We start from the raw sequence: 20,391 nt of genomic DNA on the forward strand, positions 1-20,391 counted from the left end.
CTTGTTGTTGCTAATGCTCATTCAGTGTAATCACACCCAGGGAACACGGATATTTAAAAAAAAAAAAAAAGTTTATTTGTTTGCTGTCAGGCTATTTTGTTACAATGTAGTAATTTCAAAAGATGAATTGTACAGTGGATATCTACAGCCCAAGTTCTCAAACTGTAGAGAAACTGCAGTATCTGTCAGTCGGGAGGCACTTTAAAGGCAGATGTGTGGTAGATTTAAAAAATATGGGAAGCTAATACAGCTTTAGTTTTTAAAAAAGGAAAAAGAAGTCACTTGTTTGCACTGCATGATTCTTTGGTCTGTAGAGCGTGTAACGGAAGATACTCCTTGTGAGAATAAATACGAACTTTTTTCCAAAACGTACAAAAAAATTGTCCAATACATTCAGAAACATTTTAACCCCAACACTGAATTTCCACAACACAAGCACCAAAGCTCCGACGGTTGTGGTGCTGGACCATGTCCCACACAGCACATCTCCTTCCAGTGATTCATGAAGACTTATTAAACATCAAATCAGCCCCTGAAGCGTAATGTTTGATCCTGTTTTTTTTTTTTTTTTAAACACATTTGATTATTTACAGTCCTCACTGTACAAAGGCAAGGCAGCAGGAAATTTATGAAACTGGAGTTCATCCGTAAGCGACGGTAAATCTGTGGTTTTTCATTGGCTGTTAAGAATAGTGTTCATTGTCATGCCAGGTTGTCATCCAGGGTTTCTTTTCCAGGTTTTCCCAGTTAGCATTTCCAGAATTTATCACCCTCTCCTCCCGTTTGATCCGAACTGCGTTGTAACTGGGAACCTTATCTTCGTATTTGGCACGTTTAAAAAAGCCACACTGCAGAGAAAAGAGGGAAAACAAAACTCAGTATTCGGTTTGAGAACGAGGCCATTTAAAGACGTTCAGAGAAAGCCAAGCGGTTTGAGATGTTTGTCATCGGTCTCTTTCACAGGTGCCAAAATGCAATTAATCCCATAAGAGGCGTAGATGAGCCATCTGCGCTCCTCTGTACAGGAAGAAAAGGTGTTCAGTGTCCCCCGTTTTTAAATGTAGAGTGAAAGAAACCTTCAGACCGTGTGAGTGCAGGTGTAACAGCAAGAAAACAAACTGGAGACAGAAAAGGGGATGAAATCAAAGAGATGCAGAAGTTACCCCGAGTCCTCCTTAGAGCTTTAAGAAACAGTCGTTGCTTATCAGCCATCACCTCCCCTGGCCATGCATGTAGTAATACACACTTTGTTTTTGTTTTCTTAAATGGCACGTCACAGTGTGAGAATTGCCCACAGCCTGCCTAGTACCAGAAAGCAGCACTTTTGCAGCAAGGAGGAGCAAGACAAAAAAGGTTTCACTCAGTCATGATAGGCTGGGTAATTTTACCCTCTGTCTCTTTTTTTTATGCATTTGGTGTCAGTCTCTCTTTGTCTGACGGGTCCTCTTTATTCTTTTTCCCAAAGACTCCACACTGAGGAGAGGCAAATTATTAGAAAATATGTGCAATCGCTATAATAAATAGTGACAGTTGTTCTGTACAAGGTGCTTCACAGACTGCTAGACGTTCACAGATTTAAGCCTGAAGGCTTTATCAGTAAAACGTAGGACTACTGGGATAGGGTCTGTTCTCCTCTAGCCCTACCTTCCAAAGAAGGAAAGCCAGCAGGGCCAGCAACAGTAGCCCGAACAGGATGGACAGCACGATGATCCACCACGGCACTCCCCCATACCGAGCCTCACGCCTCTCTGGGAAGGCCGTCAGTCTCACCTAGGGAACACAGCGAAGTGGCAAAACGTGATGTCATAGTGTTCTCTGTATAGTGTACAAAAACTCAGGCTTTATGTTTAGAGGGTGCACAGAACTGTGTAAAATCTGCCGCTATGTTCAATTACCTGCGTATTAGCGTTCATCCGAACGGTGTTCTTTACGTTATCAAGGTGCAGAGCAGCGTTGACTATCACCTCCACATGATGTAACTTGGAATAATCCTGTTTGAAGAAAAGGTGAATCAAATCAAAGGAAATACAAAAGTAGAGATTCATGTCAATAAAGATGCTTTAACCCCTGAAACCCATATGTTATTTCTTTATGTCTAAATTTCCACCAGCAGGGGAAAAAAACCTCCCACATTAAGTCAGTAACAGCTGGAAGACTGAACTTTTTGGGGGATGTAATATTGACAGTTAACACTGTAACGCTGTCAGGCAGCTGGTGGTGTGATGGTTTGGGCCCTTTAGTAAAAAACTGCAGTCTTGAGGTCAACAATAACAGTTGTATCAACCCATGTTATCATAATTCAACTGTTATTTTTGAGATTAAATACCGAATATAGATTACACTGTTGCCATTGAAAAACATTTGGGGTTTCCTTTTTTCAAATCCAGAGATAACTGAGTACAACCACTTACCTCGATGAAGGTGCTATTCCAGAGGCGAGAGTGAAGACTGATGGCTGCATTACTGTCCAGGCTCCGCAGAGGGCACCTTATCTTCACACATTTTGCCCCATCGTCACAAGACTGTTGACAAGGGAGTACAAAGTTACTGCCAAATGCCCGTTCAGCTGGCTGAAAGGTGCATAAAATAATGTAATAGTCTAGAACAAACAAAAGGTTGCATTACCAGAGTTTTTGATTTCTTGCTCTCAATTAAGCGTAAAATAGTGCCCTCATCACTCCCCTGTGTTCCTGAGACTTCTCTCCTCTTTCTTGTGTTTTCTTCCTGAAATAAGAAAAGAAATGTATTTAGTTTATTGCCATTAACTCAACATCTTGTCAAAATAAAATACATTTATAAATTCTTTCATGGGAGGATGGCGATGACACATTAACGTGGCGTTTTACCTTTTTAAGAGGATTAATCTCACTTTTAGGTGTGCACTCTATCTGATCCCCTCCCGTGGTAGTGATTTTCATCAGGTAAAGCAGCCACTTTCCATCCGCTGTCTCCTTTGGCCAGTCAATGATGAGAGTGGCGGTCCCAAAATCAGTCAAAGGCCTTCCCAAGTTGATTATCTGTAAAAACAGGAAGTAGTACAATTTAAGTTGAAATGTTCTTACTCGCCCCGTTCAGAACACAAAATTGTTGGATTAACGATAAATTCAGGAAAATAAATGAACGATCTAGTTGCTTTTCCTGTACTCACTCTGAAGTGATGTGTGATGGCACTGCCAATGTCACTTTCAGTTTTAATGGCCGTCTCGCCTTTGACATCTCCCGTAAAGTAGACCTGAGATGGCGTGGCTTGTCTGCAGAGAGAAAAAATACACAGTAGCCAGCATGAGTCAGTGCACATCTATGTGTTTCCTGCACATTTATGTATATGCATGTTTCTTACCCTGACACAGAGAGTTGTAACTCAATGGCCACCTTTGCCTTTGCTTTGACCGGCACTAATTGCTGCATGCTAGTTCTGTTGAAACAATATTTACACAGATATCAAACTACAAATTTTATTCTAACATACATAAACTAAGTTTGTTATATTCCAGTAGTGTAGCTATTGCATTTGCAGGTGCAACCAGTGTTATTTAGCAGTTGGGGCTGCAGGATTACAAGCTCGGATGTACTTACGTTTTCAGTTGAAGATTAACCTCTACTTCAGAGGTGTTGAAAGATATGCCAGCTGTACCCAAAATAATGTAGAAGGTGGTCTATAAACATACAGAGATCCATATTTTATTCCGTGCTCTTATTATTATTTTATTAAGTGTTAATATTTATACATGTGGAGGTGAATTAGATGGTGCCAAACTGTGATTTTTCGCTCACCATTTCTCCCTTTTCAAAGGGATTTCCAAGCTCACAATCGACCAGAGAACCATTTCTATTGGCTTGGCAGTTTACCTGAAATCAATAATAAGTCCAAATCAGAACTAAAGTGGGTGTCTGTGTATGTGAGAGAGAGAGAGAGAGAGAGTATCAGACACACTTACTTTATTAAGCAAGCGGGTTGCAGAGTAGGTTAAGGAGCTAGGAAAAGAAGCGATCATGGAGGCTTCGTACGCATCATCCCCACCTGCATTGCTCACGCTGACCTCTAAGGCGATTTCCTTCTGGTTACTGAGTGAGAGCACCGGCACACCATTCTCCCTTCAAACACACACAAATCGTGAGCCCGTTTGATGAAGTGTGCACATCTTTCACAGCTCGGTGCAGGGAAACAGTGTGCGAACGCATCTCAGGATGAGCATTTTAAATTAAATTTTAAAAAAGAAGAAAACGAGAGAAAGAAAAGTGTTTTTATAATCTTACTTTGGTAACGGAATGAATTTTTCATCGTTCCAGTGGCCATAGTTATATTCCATCTTCAGATTGCTCTGACACACATTGTCAGACCCACAACCGGTCTTCATGAACTCCACCTGCAAACAACATTTTCACATTTAAGAAATAACACAGAATAGGAGGAGACATCACATAAACTGAATAAGATGGGCACACACACCACTGATCGAGTTGGCTGTGACGCTTTAGCATCCAGGACCGGCTGCAGCCCAGGACCTGAGCTCTGTCTGCGTTTACGTCTGCCACCAATGATTTCCACAGACACATCAATGGGGATCCCGCGTAGCTTGTCTCGAATATTTTCCTGAAGCACGACAACATAAACAAAGCATTACGCGCCACCGGCAGTTAACTTGGATCGCGAGAGAATGCAGAAACCTTCGATACCTGCAAGGCGAGTTGTCGTTCAATGCACTGTTCCACTCCTTTCCTGTCCAAAGTGATGGTCCCTGAGGATTCATGGCTACTGCCAGGGGAGGAGTTAATGAAGGCCGCCCTAGTTTTAAGATTATTCTTCCTGTTTTCTGTGTCTGCCGCAAGGGTGTATTTGACCTCTGGATGCAACAGAGAAAGAAATACATTGTAAGTGAAAGTGAAGTATTGCTATGATAATAAGGGGAGAAAATGCAATAATGAAGATTGTTGCAAACTAAGGAGAAAAAAAATTGTGCCTCAACCTACCCAGTTTTGGAGCATAACTCACAGGATTGGCAGAGTAGGAGAAGCACGCTTTAATAGTCAAGCTGGGGACACAATCCAATTTATGTACAGTCAGACAGAGCACAGTTTTACAGCTCAGTGTTGAAGAAGTTTAGAAATTCAATAACAGATTGGGTACACGCACCAGAACTTGTTATTGTTTTCACAGTTGTTTTTGAGGAGGTCAATTTCCTTTGGTGTGATTGTGATTTTCTTCTGGATGTCAATAACCGGACGGGCTCTATGAAGAGACGACTCGGTGAGCTTTTAAGTAAACAGGACGAGAGATAACACAATGTGATCCATGCGCCAGCTCACGCACTTGTAGACGAAGACAGAGTCTGAGAGGGATCCGACAGCCAGGTCAGGGTAGGAGTTGTAATCCAAGTCCATGTTTCCCGCCAAAGAGTAGCCAAACAGTTTCACTCCTGAAGGACCAGGCAGCACCTGACGGAGGAGGAACACATACCGTCATCAAAGCCACGTATTGTACAGCATACATCCAGATACTAAAAGCACGCTATCTTTTAAAAAAATATTATTCTAATTAAGATGCTAAATTATAGTTATTTACTTCAATTCCAGAACAGAAAATCGTGTTTTATTGGTTGAATGTTATGCTTCATGACTTCTCCAAGAAGTCCAGAGTGCCGGCTCAAATCTGTGTATAAAAATGTGAATTCGGGGCAGCGAATTCATAATGCCAAGCCAAAGCACGTGTCATTTTATGGCGCCTATTCAAAATAACATGACTATTCCCCTTTGTTGAGCACTTGGCAGCTTGGCAGCACTTTTCTGCCACAACTAACAGGCATAACAGGAGAGTAGAAAGATAGAAATCAGGTGTTTATTGTGTACCTGTGAGGCTTTTGGAGAGATTTGTCCTGTAGCTGATCCATAGTAGATGTAAACCTTCCCTTTGCCCTTATCATCATAAGGAGCTCCCACTGCAAAATCTGGCATGGAGAACAACAACAGGATGGTTATGTATTTCTGCTGATGTCAAGACTGACTAGCAGACCACAGTATACGTGTATATGCAGAACTATTGCATGCTCACCATCATAACGATCCAGATTGATGTCTCCCAGGTTTTCTACAGCCAGGCCAAACATTGAGTCCAAGGGTCCATCTATTCTGGTGGGTGTTACTTTGTTCCACTTTCCAGCGTTGTTGATGTAGACGTAGACAGCTCCTCCAATATCTCCATCCTTCTCAAAGTACTGTGGTGCCCCCACCACAATGTCCTCCCAGCTAATAAAGAAAACAGCATTGCACATTCATTAGAATAAAGCCACAGTAGCAACAGCGATGGTGCAGAAGTTGCAGGTTGCTGTTTGTATCATCCGGCATCACTCACCCATCCTTGTTGAGGTCCAGCACCGTAAGATCGTAGCCAAAAGATGAAGCCAACCCCTCGCCTTCTAGTGAGAACTCTTCAACTAATATGTTGCTTGTTTGGCTACCTGTCTTTAGCAGTACCACCGCTCCACTGTGGTTTGCTCTGGGAGCTCCAGCCACCACTGTTAGCTGGCCTTTCTTAGTCAAATGTTTACCTGAGTCCAGGGAGAAGCCTGACACAAAGAGACAAAGAAGCGATTCCTTAAATAATCAAAGAACCATGAAGTGCTAGAAAATATGTCTCTGTATAAAGCGAATTACTGGAATCACAGTCAGGTTATAGTTTTTACCCAGGTAGCTACTGGCAGGAACAGGGACCAGGTCAGGGTTCTTTTGGTTCTCGTCTCCTGCCTCATATGGACCATCATCAAAGATGCCCCTTTCTATGAAAGAGTCATTTTTCTGCTCCACGCGTACTATACCTTCAAGACGAAAGCAGAGGGGAGGCTTGTAAGTATTGACTGAAATAATCCTCACAAGCACATTCCTCTATTCTGATAGCTGGGAAAAAAAATTCATACAAAGTAGATTTATTACATTTCACAGTAAACATATGCATGCACACTACCTTTCCAGTTGTAAGCTCCAGGAGCCCCAAAGATGATGTAGTGGTAGTCCTTGTCGAATGTAGCAGAGAGGCCCTGCTGGCAGGAACCAAACATCTCGTGGCCTCTGGGCCTCTGGTCACAAAAATACCATCCACCTCCTTCTCCATTCTCATTTGAGTTCGTTTTTAATGACTGACTCAGCACGTAGCAGCGGCCAATTATGTCACGAGATTCCAACAACTCTAAGCCCACATTGGCCCGGCGCTGGTAGCGATGAGCACAGGTCTGCCAGGGGAAGCAGACACAGTTAAGTGCAGTGAATGAGACTAAGGTGTGCTTTGTTGGAGAGACGACGGTTATTTTTTTGACAATATCAATTTGTCGTTACATTAATAACCATCTGTTTGAACAACTAAACAGTAATAATGAGTTTTAATTGTGTGGATGCCATAGGCATCCACACAATTGAGTTCCTGTTTCTCTTTATTCTTTATTGGGTGGATGCCGTAGGCATCCACACTATTGAGATCCTGTTTCTCTTTATTCTTTATCCTTTATTATTCTAGTTGCTCCGTTTCTTTGCCGCTTAACTACTCCCTCAGTTTTCAGCCGATTTTTACCATTCAAACTCTAAACTGTTCTGCTATTTCTGCTTTCGACTGCTATATCTTTTGGTACTTATTACTATTATACTTTTTAAAATATTACACTTTTTTCCTTTAATTTGTCCCATTGAAATGAATGGGAAACTTCTACAATTCTGCTAAAACTTGCTTGTCTTTGAAACTTAACTACTTCCTCATACTTTCACCTAGAAACTCCATTCAAACTTTAAAACGTTCTCAGATGATTGGGCTATTCCTGTGTGATTCAGCTTTTTCATATCTGTTACCGTTTTCATGTAATGACTCTTTAAGTTTTCAGTTACAACTTTGTGATTTTTCAGAAAATACATGTGTTGCTATGGTTGCTATGCAATTAACTCCCACTGCACACTCGTCCGTTCTGAATTTTCTCTTCATGTCTGAACAACTCCTTGCTACTCGCTCAATTTCCACTCAACTTCCACAAATTATACATCAAAACGTAGGTATTTTTGCTGGCTTTAAGACAGTGTCACTATAATTATTGTGAGAGTTACGTTTTTTTCACAATTTGCCTCGAAGTGACACATGGTCTAAAAACTCCCCATTCAAAGTCTATGGGGAGGTTGTGAAACTCAGAGCTGAAATACTGAAACTGAAGGCATTTTCAAATCGTCATATCTCCTTAACGAAGCAAAGTTAAGACATGAGGCTTGTCCCTGTATATCTTCAGACACTCCTGACACTCACAATTCAAGAATTATTTTCTCACCTATTACCGTTCTGAGATGAGTTAGACTTGTTTGAGGGGTGGAAATCTGTCCTCCTCTCATTTTTCAAATTCCGAAAATGAAGCCGTTTCTTCTCTCGTCATATCTCCGCGACGGAGATACAAAGAGCTATGTAAATCGCAGTCAAAGTACACCAAAGTCCGCTGATTCACCCAGTGCAAGAATTATGCTTCTATCCCACCTAGTTTTTGAGTTACACGACGTTTTGTAACTCCAAAAAACGGCGTTTTTCGCGTCTCACCGCGATCTAATTCTGACTCCTCATCACCCTTTTTTTCAAAGCGCCCGCCCCCTTAGAGGTGGCGCGATTGGTAATGACACCGCTCTTCAGACCAGAGGTCGTGGGTTCGATTCCACCTTGGCCCACATGTTTTTTTTTTAACTACAAATTTATACACTATCACAGACCGGTAATTCATATTGATAATTTATTACAATTCTGCAAAGTTTAATGATTTTAGCAGCTTTTCTAATATGGACCTCAGATTCTGGTTAACAGTCTATGGCAGAAATACATACAAGTACACAGCCTGATGAAGCAGACAGAAGCAGTACCTCTGATTGGTTCCGCAGTTTCACCTCTTATCAGCACAAATCTCACCCTCTTCTGCTGTTTTCACCTCTTTTCTGCTAATTTGAGCTTCTGTTCCACAGTGCACTCAGCCTCTTCTGCTGTTTTCATTAGAATTTTAAGCTTTTCCACCTTTTTTCAGTTACGTGAGAACCAGTTTGGCTCAATGAGTAGCTGAAAAATATCAGCCTCTTCTGCTGTTTTAGCAGGATTTCAGAGTTCAGCTTTTTCACTTGTTTTAAGCACAAATTTCAGTTTCTTTACCTCATTTCACAACAAAGTTCTTCCTCTTCACCTCTTTTCTGCTAATTTGAGCTGCTGCTCCACAGTGCACATTTTCCCTCTCATCATATCTTTGCTTGTGACCAGAACTCATTTGGCTCAGAGGGTAGGGCATCTGTCGTGAGACCCGGTGGCAGAGGTTCGAATCCTACCTGTGACAGCTGCTACACATGTTCACTGCTTGCATGCGCTCTGCTTTCTTGACACTCTCCAGTGTGTCATTACACATACAGCCATCTTCAGCAAGCACTTCTGCTTCTACACTTCTTTTCAACTCGGCTTTTTGCTTCTTTACCTCTTTTCAGCAGAAATTATTCCTCTTCACCTCTTTTCTGCTAATTAGAGCTCCTGCTCCACAGTGCACTTAGCCTCTTCTGCTGTTTTCATTAGAATTTTAAGCTTTTCCACCTTTTTTCAGTTACGTGAGAACCAGTTTGGCTCAGTGAGTAGCTGAAAAATATCAGCCTCTACTACTGTTTTAGCAGGATTTCAGAGTTCAGCTTTTTCACTTGTTTTAAGCACAAATTTCAGTTTCTTTACCTCATTTCACAACAAAGTTCTTCCTCTTCACCTCTTTTCTGCTAATTTGAGCTTCTGCTCCACAGTGCACATTTTCTCTCTCATCATATATTTGCTTGAGACCAGAACTCATTTGGCTCAGAGGGTAGGGCAGCTGCCGTGAGACCCGGGGGCAGAGTTTCGAATCCTACCTGTGACAGTTGCTACACATGTTCCCTGCTTGCATGCGCTCTGCTTTCTTGACACTCTCCAGTGTGTCATTACACATACAGCCATCTTCAGCAAGCACTTCTACACCTCTTTTCAACTCATCTTTTTGCTTCTTTACCTCTTTTCAGCAGAACTTCTTCTGATTCACCTCTTTTCTGCTAAATGTTTAGCCTTTTCACCTCTTATTAGCACAATACTAAGCAGCTTCTGCTAATTTCACCAGAATTGTCAGTCTCTCCACCTCTTCTTTGTAAGAATCAGTTTGGTCCAGTAAGGTGAGACGCCGCCTATAGATCAGAAAGGCCAGGTTCGAATCTCGCTCAGGGCAATGTTTTTTGTTTTTTCAACTTTTTCTGCTTTTTTCAGCAGAAATCTTCAGCGTAAGGCATCCACACAGCATTTTCGCAGGAAATGCAATTTTTTCTAGTTATTCTAGTTGCTTCCGTACGTTTTTTGGACGTTAACTACTCCTTCAGTTTTCAGCCGATTTTCTCCGTTCAACCTTTAAAAAATTCTGCTATTTCTGCTAATGGGTGCTATATCTTTTGGTGCTCATAACTTCTATACTTTTTGAGATATTGAATTTTTTTTGCAATATTTTTTGCCTATTTCTGCCATATTATCAGTGGCCTCACTGATTTTCCTTGCCGGCTTGACCTGTGTTTTAGCTCAGTGAGATGAGCGTCCGTTCACAGACTGGGAGGCCCGGGTTCAAATCCCGCTTATGGCAACATTTCTTTCAGTCAACAGTTAAACTTTTTTAACTCTTTTCAACACAAATTTCAGCTTTTTCACCTCTTTTCAGCAGAATTTTAAGTTTTTTCACCACTTTTCAGCAAAAATACCAGCTTTTTCAGCTGTTTTCAGCAAACACCTCTTTTCAGCAGAATTCTACTCATTGAACTCTTTTCAGCAGAAATTCTGCTGATTGAACTCTTTTCAGCAAAATTTTAAGTTTTTTCTGCTGTTTTCAGAAAAAACCTCTTTTCAGCAGAAATTCTGCTCATTCAACTCTTTTCAGCAGAAATTCTGCTTATTCACCTCTTCTGTAAAATTTTCATCCTTTCCACCTCTTATCAGCACAATTCTGAGCAGCTTCTGCTCATTTCAGCACAATTGTCAATCTCGCCACCTCTTCTTTGTGAGAAAGAGGTTGGCTCAGTGAGCTAAATAGCTACCTTTAGACCAGGAGGGCCAGGTTCGAATCCTGCTCAGGGCAATGTTTTGTTTTTGTTTTTTTTCTCAACTTTTTCAGCTTTTTTCACCATACATCTTCAGCGTAAGGCATCCACACAGCATTTTCGCAGGAAATGCAAATTTTTCTAGTTAAATTTGTGTTCAGATACAAAAAAAAACACCTTACCACAACCTGGCCTCCTGGTCCCTGACTTTTGACTGTCACTCCCATCCACTGATTTTCTTTGTCCTCTGTGGCCTTATTCTCTACGCAGGGATAAAAACAGGCACAGAGAAGACATTGCAACTCGACTTAATGTTTAAAATGACCAAATTCATATTAAGTAAAAATGCTCAAATTTCAGCTAATGTCTCACCGTCATTATCAAAGATAACCCTGCTGCAGTCACTGGTTGTGGAGCTCATGTCACAATTGTAGAGCCCTCCTGTCACGGCAGATTTTTGACGGCTCAAAGCTTTTGCTCTCGGGGCACCAACCAGCAGCCTGCAACAGATGCATGTATGAATCGGGCCCATACGCACTACAATCAAACACTCATTGTTACTCTGTTCTGACATACATTTATTAGCATGAGGTACAATCTGGCATTTCTTTCACTTGCACAGAAAATGATCACACATTCCACTGATACTCACACATACACACAGACTCACAAACACATATGCACATCCGCCACAAAACTGATGTTCCATGTCCTCACAGTGAACAGTCAAACTGAGTCAAAGAATCCTTTCAGGTCGCCTGCTGAGGATGATTGCACACACACACATATACACAGACTCTGCCTTTGTGGTCCAAAAAAAGGGCAAATGCCACACCCAGCCATCGATGATGGGCCTCCAGATATCAGGGTTTCCTACAAAGTGAATCAAGTCAACAATGTCATCCGTTGAAATTAAACTCTACACGGGTTTTCAAGGGAGAGAGTAAAGCACTGCCAGTACAATGATCCGTCTTTATCCAGCTTGCTTGGTCTGATCGCTGACCTTCAGAGTTAAGGTCGTCCGGCAAACTGTCATCCACAGATAAAATAAAGAAAAGCCATTTTAGCTGAAATACAAAGCATCCTCAGATACAAACACCATCCTGAAACATATAGCAGAGTAAAAAGCTGAGGCTTTATGAAACCATCATATCAGCTGTACAGACACCGAAAATGGTAGATATCAAACTAAACAGCCAGCCTACTGAGGCAGTATAAATCATGATGAATACTAACTCCAGCAAGGGTGATGGGTAATCACAACTATTTATGGCATACAAAAAATGGCAGATAGATGTCCAAATAGTCACGTACATTTGGAGTAAATTTCTCTTCCGTAGGCTCCTTTTGCACGACGGACAAGTACACTTTGTTTATCCTGTTTCAACCACTGGATTGGTTTGGCCTTGTTTCAGAAACCAGAACACTATAATTTTTGCTGTTATCCACCCATTAAGTGTCCCATCCAGCCTTTTTTAAATTATAAGGGGACGTGAATGACACTTGACGGTTCATACCACAAAGTCTGGAGTCAACTCTCCAGCTCCAAGCTCAGTATGCAAAAAACAGAAAACATGTTATCACACTAAAATTCTTGCAATGAGCTCAATTTTAGTGAGTCATCACCTCAAAAAGAGAACCGGTAGGCTAACAGTGAATTCCAGTGGATGCATATCCGCTCCCAGTATCCTCTGGGACACAAGAAGTAATAACAATGAATAGGAGATTTTAAAAAAAATCTCTCTCTCTCTCTCTCTCTCTCTCTTTCTCTCTCTCTCTCTCTCTCTCTCTCTCTATATATATATATATATATATATATATATATATATATACTCAATCAGCTGATTGTCTTTGGAGTAAATCCAACTAACAATAATGGGTTTGTTGGGAGCTGAAAGTGACGTTAGTCTACTGCGCAATTTCTAAAACACAAAAACATTTAGCAAAGAATAGGAATTATTTTTATTGCTGCACATTAAAACCTTTTTGTCACATGACACGATGTGTCAGGAAGTGTGATACAGCTGATGTGCGGCTTCGCTGACAGTGACCCGGCTGTTAATCTAATCATTTACCACCAGCGGCGGAAGGCCCGACGTACGACGTAGACCACAGGAAGAACTAAGACAACTAAAAAGAGAGAGTGTGTGTGTGTTTGGGTCCAGCTGTGCATTGACGGTCGCACGCATAGAGGCAGCAGTTAAACACACAGATCAGCTCGTCCTGTGTATCGCAACAGATAGTTTAGAAAAGCCACTGGAGAGACGTCCCATCGGGAGAGGTGTGTCTTTTCCTTTTCTTTTTCTTTTTACAGCAGTGAACTGGCTGCCGGCTTAAGACACAACCCGTTGCCTAGTAACAGTCAGTGGCGCCCTATCAACTACAGGCATTTACTTCCAAATGGCCTTCAGATACAGAGGTTCATGACATGTTGCCCAACTTCTCTCTCCATCTTTCTGCCAGCATCGAGTTCACTGAATCTTACTGGCTGAAAAATGCTTGTATTTGGTGCCCAGATGTACACCTGATTTGTGTTCCTCTCAGCGTTTTTCAGCCATTACCTCTTTCTTTTCTTCAGCTTCCCCTCCTTTCTCTTTGATGTTGGATAACCAAAACTATCCTCAGGGGAATCTGGCTCTCATATGTGTTCTTTACGCAATACACAGCCCACATACACTAATACACTGAGTTGATTTGGTATTAAAAAGACACTGACAGCAAGATACTGTCAATATCACTGAAACTACTGAAACTCACAGCCTGTTTCTAAATTCTTTACTCTTCTTGTTCCATGTTTCCATCTCTCCAGAGTCATATTATTTCACAAATCCCACAGAAATACACACACATATGCATTTACTTTCTCCCACACATTTCTCACACTCGATCCGACCTCTTAAAATACCCTAAACTCTCACTTGGTCTCCTCCTTCTCCCTCGTCTCTCCACTTATGTATTTTGTGCTTTCCCTCTTGACTTTATTATATAGACAGCTCCATCTGGCAATTATGAAGAAGCATGGAATGCTACACACATACACACATACAGATGTGTGCGCACATGCATATTCAGGTCCTGCCCTCTCCTGCAGGAACTTGCAACACTGATACCTGTAGGGCACAAACACTGTGAAATAAGTCTGAATACAAGTTGGCATGCATGGCCTGCAAAGAACTGTGACTAATAGTGCACACCCAGAGGAGACAAACATGGAGGTACACAGGTACAGAGACACTAAAAACACATTAGCACACAGTTTTCTGGAATGGATGTTATTGAACTAATCAATCAATCAATCAATCAATCAATCAATCTATCTATCTATCTATGTATCTATCTATCTATGTATCTATCTATCTATCTATCTATCTATCTATCTATCTATCTATCTATCTATCTATCCCTATTTTGCCCCAGGTCAGGAATGTATAAAGCAAGCAGCACACTGAGCTCTCTGACAGTTTTCCAAATGACTGACAACAAGGCAACGCCTCACTGCTCAGCCACAGCATGCATCAGCACCATTAAAACCCACCAAACAGGCACTCACATGTGCACACACATCCACTGTCGGGACACGAATGCAAGTGCAGACACACAGATACAGCATCCACAGTGAGCGCACACTTCTCTAACAGTTACTTGCAAAAAACAGACATGGCTTTATACTCCAACACACACACACATATCACAACACGTGCACCTGATAGTTAGAAGTCAGCATATTTTAATTTATGGTTTTGCTTCAAAGGTTTTCTTTTCCCTCTCACAGAGCAGTCGAAAAATAGTTACAACTACCTAAGCATCCAACACTGGAGCATCTGACGCCTCCACTAAAAGTTCATTCTACGTTATTCCTACATACAAGTATTTTTTCCCCTTTTTTAACAGACTTTTCTGTTTTCTTGTATTTAACCTGAAGCTGACTTTGTGATAGCTTATAGCTTCAGTCTCGTGCAGATCACCATGTGTCTTTCATTTAGCCTGGAGCTAAGACAGAAACTGGCACTGTGTGTGTGTGTGTGTGTGTGTGTGTGTGTGTGTGTGTGTGTGTGTGTGTGTGTGCGTGTGTGTGTGTGTGTGTGTGTGTGTGTGTGTGTGTGTGTGTGTGTGTGTGTGAAGGTGCAGCAGTAGCAGGAGTGTGTAAAGTTTAAACTGTGTATTTAACAGCTGTGGAGAAGGTATAAAACTAGGGGTTTTAATCACTGCTGGGCGTACAGTGGTGTTGTGAGGTTGGGGTTAATAATTAAGCAAATACAAGTTAACTCAACTTAAACCATAATTTTACTTTATCTATGCAAAACATAGGAATGCCTGAATATTGATTTTTTGTGTGGAAAAAGCCAGTTAATAGATGCACTTTACACATATTATTCCCATGATTACATCTTAGTCTCTACTGGAGGCACTTATGCTGTCTGCACCGCTCGTAATGTACAGTTAAAAGTTAAAATGTGACAGCTTTCACTCGGATACTCTAGATTACATAATACAACCTGAACAACATATCGCATGACTGAAATGGTCAAACCATATAGTGTTGCATATAGTGAAGCATGTAAGTACATGTAAGTAGCTACAGAAGAGACACAAATTCTAACAGAGACGCTTTTTTCCGACAGGGCAGATTTCCATGTGTAACCTGGTTGTCTGTTTAGCTAGGAAGTACATTAATGCTGGTAATGTGTAACATCTTCATTCGTACTAGAATCAAGGCAGATATAAAAGTGAAGTAATCAATTAATCCATCTGGGTCAGATGTGATTGTGAAATGTCTTTGTAAATAAAATGTAAATTAAATATCAATGAATTACTAAGAATTGCTGAGACTACCGTGCAGTTTAAAATAAAGCAGGACATGAACCTTCAGTCTGCCGGAGGGGGAAAAAGTCTTAAGTTATCTGCTCTGAGGTCAGTTTATAATCAGGCTGTTCCAATCAGTGACCACTTGATGGCACTTGTTCTTTATGCAGGGTGACAGTCCCCTCTGAAATAGTGCCCAAGAAAATACCAACAGTGATTCACTGAGATGTTTTGCCCCCCCCAAAAAAGTCAAGGCTGGGTCCCGGTTGAAGTCAACAAGAAAGGAGGAATGTGAACGCGCGCCGCGTGCAAGCGCACAAAGAGTTGCCTTCTAGCTCCAATGAAAACTCACAAATAAGTAACCTGAAAGAAGGAAATGTTAACAAGAAAGACGGGCATCGAGTTAAACTTATAAGAGCTCGTGTGGCCTAAAGAAGAAGGAGAAGAAGCTGTTGGTGGAAATGTGTCGTACCTGACAAACCTGACCTGACCTGATCACGTACAGGCCTACTTGCGGTGCTGCTGAGGTAACTCACTTGCGGTCTGCGGCTCCCAAAAGTAGTTTTAGGCGGATTTTTTTTTTTCTTCCAGCCGTCTAAAGTGTGTATTGTGCAGTAATAATTTAATTATATGTATATGTATAATTATATGTATACTGGAGTTCATTTTAAACACACTGAGGTGTCTTTCAAGGGAAAAAACAATTCCATTAACAGCCTCCGGACATTTTATCCTTTAAAAGCAAAACTCTGACACTTACATTCTCTTTTCCTGCGGAAGGAGCTGCCGGTGCATGGCGAGAGAGAAGCCGAACAGGCTCCCGGGGTCTCCGGTCTTCCGCTGGACATTGTCGGTGTCCAAGTTGAAAGCCGAGAGCAGCCCACAGCTAGAGAGAAAGGCGATTAGCCAAAGTCCACAGGTGATCCAGCCCTCCATGAAAACGCGAAGCTTCCTTGAACTACTGAAAAGGGACTCCTTAGTGCAGGAGGTGCAGAGTGCGACTGAGGGCTGCTGCTGGAGGACTGACTGCTGTCCACTTGTTAGCCGCTCCTCCTACCTCTCATGCACCCACACATCCCACCCCATCCTACCACACCTCAGATTGCTTCAAATGCAGTTTACATGCCAAAATGTAACTCTGATGGAAACATTAGTCTGTTGTTAGTTTCCAGTAGATCAATGCTGTAATCTAACTGGGTCACTAATGCCTGAGTCTGCCTAAAAACGCATTTATGGCAAGAAAAAATGGCTGTATAACACTATTATAAGGCCTGCTGGTGAGCTCCCCTGGAAACGACCAAAAACAAAATACATCATAAAATCCCACAAGTGGGAAAAGATCGTCAAGATATCCGGTGACATAAGAGCAAATTGTGCCTGAGCCTACCGACTTCAAGCATCCATTTAATTAAGAAAGAGTCAGCAGCTTTGGGAGAGAGGAAGAGTGAAACATGCTGCTATAAGTAGATACTGATTCCCCCTCTTGGCACTGGTTGCACAGTCTAGACAATGGCAACACAATGACAAGGGAGTGGGAGACAGATGAGAAGAGAGAACAGCATGTGAGAAACATACAGTGTTGGAGCGCAGGAAGAGAAGAAAGAGAAATATGCAGGCCTCTACTACAACAACAATCCACAATTTAAATTTACAATCTTTCTGGCACTGTTGATCAGATGGTATCACCCTGGGGCCTGTGTCCTCTGTAATGAATCATTAGATGAGTCAAAAGGAGCCAGAGACTGCAGCGGGCACAGACCCACACATTAGTAGACTCTGTCACCAGATGATTTTCAAGGCATTCCATGAGACGGTGACCCAAAGCTTGTCCTCGCAACGCAGCATATCCGCAGACAACGACGGCTTTGTCTGCTGAAAGAGGGCAGACGGGGAGGGAGAGGGAGAAAGAAACTGCCCAAATACTGTACTATAAAAGGCACAAATAATGGAGGAATGGAGTGCAGAAAGGAGAAAGGGCAGAAGAAGAATGTGATTCCTGTACAGTTACATTGTTTATTTAAGTCTTTGTTAATGGGAAAAATTGATTGATGATCGGATCGTTCAACATTATAAAGCCTAATTTTGGGGGGGTTTAGTAAACATAAGGTGCACTTTTTTGATGTTCCAATGTTAGAGGAGACTACGGTAATTCAATCAACGTTTAAAAACATTCTTTTTCTCTCAGTCAGTCACATGTTTGGCAGCTGATAATATTATCACGTCAAAATCTCATTCTTAATCTAGTGGAATCTTTAAATCATGTGGCCAACCGCCTTCCAACTTTATATATGTGTCTTTGTCTTGGTACAGTAGAGCTTTTAAGGTGAGCATGCCAACTGGGCAACCGTCAGCAATTTATGACTGCAGATGGTCGGATACAACAGTCAGCCTTATCACTGATAAGGGCGGGAGTGTGTGGAGCCAAGCAGCGTCAGTTAGCTTAGTTCACCCTTGCCTTGAACCTTCAGGTTTAAAGTGTGTTTGTGTTTATATGTGGCAGTTCTCATTACTTCTCGTGTTTTTATGTTTTCATTCCACTTCTGTTCTCCTTCGGTCTTACTTTGCAATTGCTGAAAATTCATAAAGACTTTATTATAATTTTTCTTTACTTCACATATTTCACTACATGCTGTTTCTTTTTCTCCTTTACTGTCCTACAGTCACTGGTCTCTCCACTGGGTACACCCGTTCAGCTCTTTAATACAATTATCTAATCAGCCAATCACAGTAACTAATGCAACTCCTGCTGCAGTTCAAACCAAGAGTCAGAATGAAGAAGAAAGGTGATTTAAGCGACTTTGAATGTGTCTTGATTGTCGGAGTCAGACAAGCTAGTCTGTGTAATTCAGATCTACTTTCCTGCACAACAATCTGTAGAGTTTACAGAGAATGGTACAAAAAAAAGGAGTCCAGTGAGCAGCAGTTCTCTGGGTGAAAACCTTTGTTGGTACCAGAGGTCAGAGTAAAATGCCCTGAGTGCTTTTAACCTATAGAAAGACATAACCAAGGTGGAGCAGGAGATTCTCACCATGGATGTGCAGCTGACAATCTGCAGCCACTGTGTGATGCTATCGTGTCAGTATGGACAAAGTCTCTGGGGATTGTATCCAGCATCCTGTTGAATCTGTGCCATGCAGAATTAATGCAGTCCTGACAACAAAAGCAGTCCAATGCGGTACCAGCAAGATGTGCCTAATGAAGTGGCCGGTGTGTAGCTCACACATTTCGTCTATTGTAACATTTGTGCATAAATCTTGTGACAAACTGTCCTGACAGTAGAGAGGCACAAGTCCTGTACAATCTCACCAGTGCATCCATCTTCAAATGATGAATTAATTTAACATCTTTGAAATTCAGTTTATTTGCTGCTAACATTAAACAGTCAGTGATTTTCTTCCTCAACAATTACAATAATGTGGATATTTTCTATAAAAACAATTCATATGCTCACACACATAGCATATTTTCTTAATGATCTACACCCACAATTAAGATCTTAGTCATGTGTACGGGACAGCATGTTCGGTGTTACAACAGGAAAACCCTTCCCCCGGGTGCCAGAGGAGAAAAATGGCAGTGATAGCAAACTTCTGGCACACGCGAGTCCAAATGCAGCACCTGAACTTGTCCAAGCCACACCCCAAACTCCTTAAGCTGCACCTGTGGGTGTAGCACACTGAACTAAGAGCGATGAGTGTTGTAGAAACATGTAGCCTAGAGATACTGAGAAACGCACACACATCGGTTTCACAATCACACCAACCCGCAGATCTTTCATAACTGCAGCACACCGACTCTCTGTACTTTCACTGAGTGCATAAGGCTGTAAATATCCTTAACCTGCTTAATGCAAGCAGGAAAATGATATTGTAAGTGCAAATGAATAATCTGCATTCTAACTGGCCTCTTTTATTCATAGCATTGATCAAATTTCTTAGCATATCTTATGAGATGAAGACACACTCACAGTATAGGTTGTAACAGATCCTTGATCTCTCTCAATGAGTGTATTGATTACAGTCAATAAGAAGTAATTGTTGTAAGTGCAGTTGCAACGTGCTAGCGGCCTCACCTTTGTGCATTTTTCTCCCAAATAAGCAACACGTCATGTCCCAGTCCTGCAGGGGATGTAATGTAATATGGCTGTAGCTGTGCATTGATGAGTCCAGGTGTGCTTCAAAAATGTTGGGCAACCTGAGTGGGTCAGTTTTCTGGTTAAGACAGAACACCTTCATTTAAATACCATCTGTAGATTGAAGTAAATGAAAATGTGGGTAATTTGGTTAGTGGATTTTTTTCTTCCCTGAGTTATAAAGAAATGGGAAGCTTGCTCTCCTTTCAAGCCTTTCCATCCTTACCCAAATTTGTCCACACCTCCCAGTGAGGCCCATGCACTCACAGCTGAAAGGCCATTGCTTTAAGCTCTATAACCGGTTTCTCTGAGCATTGTGAGGCATTGTGAGAGAGCATTGTGCAGGGCATTGAGCTCCCAGTGTGTTTTGGGGAATAATG

At 41.7% G+C, this 20,391-nt stretch overlaps 1 protein-coding gene across 2 annotated transcripts; it reads right to left on the bottom strand.

The window, feature by feature from the left end:
• Nucleotides 1-52: 52 nt before the first annotated feature.
• LOC101470956 (integrin alpha-6) lies at nt 53-16,906 on the bottom strand. Of its 2 annotated transcripts, XM_004542450.6 has the most exons (26): nt 16,640-16,905; nt 11,449-11,576; nt 11,259-11,338; nt 6,959-7,223; nt 6,681-6,812; nt 6,350-6,563; nt 6,050-6,243; nt 5,848-5,945; nt 5,312-5,436; nt 5,135-5,230; nt 4,972-5,033; nt 4,678-4,844; nt 4,451-4,594; nt 4,258-4,367; nt 3,939-4,095; nt 3,775-3,849; nt 3,577-3,656; nt 3,341-3,415; nt 3,149-3,251; nt 2,847-3,017; nt 2,626-2,724; nt 2,412-2,522; nt 1,896-1,991; nt 1,645-1,770; nt 1,389-1,473; nt 778-848 (listed from the first exon to the last, which is right to left on the bottom strand). In XM_004542450.6, the coding sequence occupies exons 1-25, from the start codon at nt 16,813-16,815 to the stop codon at nt 1,405-1,407; spliced, it is 3,153 nt and encodes a 1,050-aa protein (XP_004542507.3). In that variant the 5' UTR covers nt 16,816-16,905; the 3' UTR covers nt 778-848; nt 1,389-1,404. The 2 variants fall into 2 exon arrangements, with proteins under 2 accessions (XP_004542506.3, XP_004542507.3); XM_004542449.5 differs by lacking the exon at nt 1,389-1,473 and having other exon boundaries at nt 53-848; nt 16,640-16,906.
• Nucleotides 16,907-20,391: the final 3,485 nt, after the last annotated feature.

Source organism: Maylandia zebra, linkage group LG18 (assembly GCF_041146795.1).
Source record: "Maylandia zebra isolate NMK-2024a linkage group LG18, Mzebra_GT3a, whole genome shotgun sequence".
Classification (NCBI taxonomy): domain Eukaryota; kingdom Metazoa; phylum Chordata; class Actinopteri; order Cichliformes; family Cichlidae; genus Maylandia; species Maylandia zebra.